Source organism: Octopus bimaculoides, chromosome 11, assembly GCF_001194135.2.
Source record: "Octopus bimaculoides isolate UCB-OBI-ISO-001 chromosome 11, ASM119413v2, whole genome shotgun sequence".
NCBI lineage: Eukaryota > Metazoa > Mollusca > Cephalopoda > Octopoda > Octopodidae > Octopus > Octopus bimaculoides.
This window is the reverse complement of record NC_068991.1, coordinates 52,654,767-52,656,453: the sequence shown is the minus strand read 5'-3', so window position 1 is coordinate 52,656,453 and position 1,687 is coordinate 52,654,767. Positions and strand designations below refer to the sequence as shown.

At 38.6% G+C, this 1,687-nt stretch overlaps 1 protein-coding gene across 2 annotated transcripts in view; it reads right to left on the bottom strand.

The window, feature by feature from the left end:
• LOC106875974 (uncharacterized) overlaps positions 1 to 1,687 on the bottom strand; it is a 37,918-nt gene that overhangs the window by 33,770 nt on the left and 2,461 nt on the right. The window contains exon 1 of one of the 2 annotated variants that reach the window (XM_052971800.1): positions 4 to 147. The exons of the other annotated variant lie outside the window; for it this stretch is intronic. Within the exon in view, the coding sequence (XP_052827760.1) occupies positions 4 to 54 (51 nt within the window). The 5' untranslated portion in view covers positions 55 to 147. Of the gene's footprint in view, positions 1 to 3; positions 148 to 1,687 lie in introns of those variants that run through there. 2 annotated transcript variants of the gene reach the window in all.

The following is a 1,687-nucleotide window of genomic DNA, read 5'->3' as shown; positions in this document are numbered from 1 at the left end:
TACCAAGGTACTGTCAACTCGGATAGCTGGTCCCTCTGTTGGGTCGACATTCATTCTCTTTATTGAGAAATCTTTCGGAGTGGCGTCTCTAAACCTCTTTCTTTGCAGCCTCGTTTAGTGCAAGCGTACCATCATCCATGCGAACACATTTCTCTCCCTCGACATCACGATTCTCTCTCACACACTGTCTTGCAACACGAAATACCTCAAGTCTTTGGTCCTCACGGCGCAGAACATTGGCAAACTTTTTCTTATCTGCTTCCCCTCTGGCTAAATAAACCTGTCTCCTAGCTTCCCTTCTGGCAGTCTGATACAATTCCCTGCTACCACCGTTCTTCCAGTCTTTCCAAGTCTGTATCTTTTGTCTAATAGCCCTGTCAACAACATTGTTCCACCACCACGTTATATATATATATATATATATATATATATACATCTATGTATGTATACATATATATATACATCTATGTATGTATACATATATATATATACATCTATGTATGTATACATATATATATATATACATCTACGTATGTATGCATATATATATACATCTTTGTATGTATGCATATACGTAAGATCGCCACATAGCCACATATACATCTGTATATACAAATACATATACATATGTGTGTGTGTCACTGAAGCCATACATACATAGAGAACCCCTCTCTCTCTCTCTCTCTCACATACATACACACCAGCAACATTACTCTCTCTGTCTCTTCACACATACTAACAAAAGAACTTCACATACACACCACACTTTCTGTCTCGCACACCCCATCAAACACACACACGCGGCACGCCAACTTCAAAAGAACTTCCCTGATCCAATCGCGCTCTCTCTGTTTCTTTCGCTTCTACGCCGACTTCAGAAGATCCCCTTTCCCCCCATTCCACCCCACATATGTAAAAATAATTTACGGAAGCGACGATCTTCTTCAGAAACATAAATACACGTGCATTTTTTTTTTTTGACAACTATGGTACTTATATCGTAATTTAGCCAAAATCACTGAACCCGGTTGAACATTAACGAATAAGGGGAATAAGAGTTGCGGCATCCCTTGATTCACCCTCGTCACAATCGGAAGATAAAGGTACCATGAATGTTGTTTTCGAAACTCTTTCAATTACACCGAACAACCATACCGTTTTTATTCGTCACCTCCGGTTATATTTGCAAACAGCAAATTGTACTCGGAACCATCCTAAAATGCGAATATCTCTGAGACGGTTAGTTCGCCCTATTTTTTATACGTTTTCCGTAATCTACACGTTCATTTTCGTTTTGACTCGAATTCTATAAACATACTACTACTCGGTAGTTTCCGTGAGCACGTGTTGTCTTGTCAACTATCAGCAGTGCGCTTGTTCTATTGACATATCAAAGTGCGTGCTTGTTCTTGTGTGTGTGTGTGTTTACTCCTGTGAGCTTTTTTTTTTTAATTTGTCATTGAGAAAGATTCTTCATATTTACCAATAAAAATTTGAAAACGTGATTTTTGGGCAAAATTGTATTCTTCTTTATCGAAAACATTGAAATCCCCCCCCCCCAACAACAACCACCACTCCCGTTTAAAATTTTGAACTTTTTCGAAATTTTTTTGCCCTGTTTTAGATGGCGGAGATTCAGGAAATGCAAGAAACCACGTTTTGTTTGAAAGAAAGAAAGAAAGAGAGA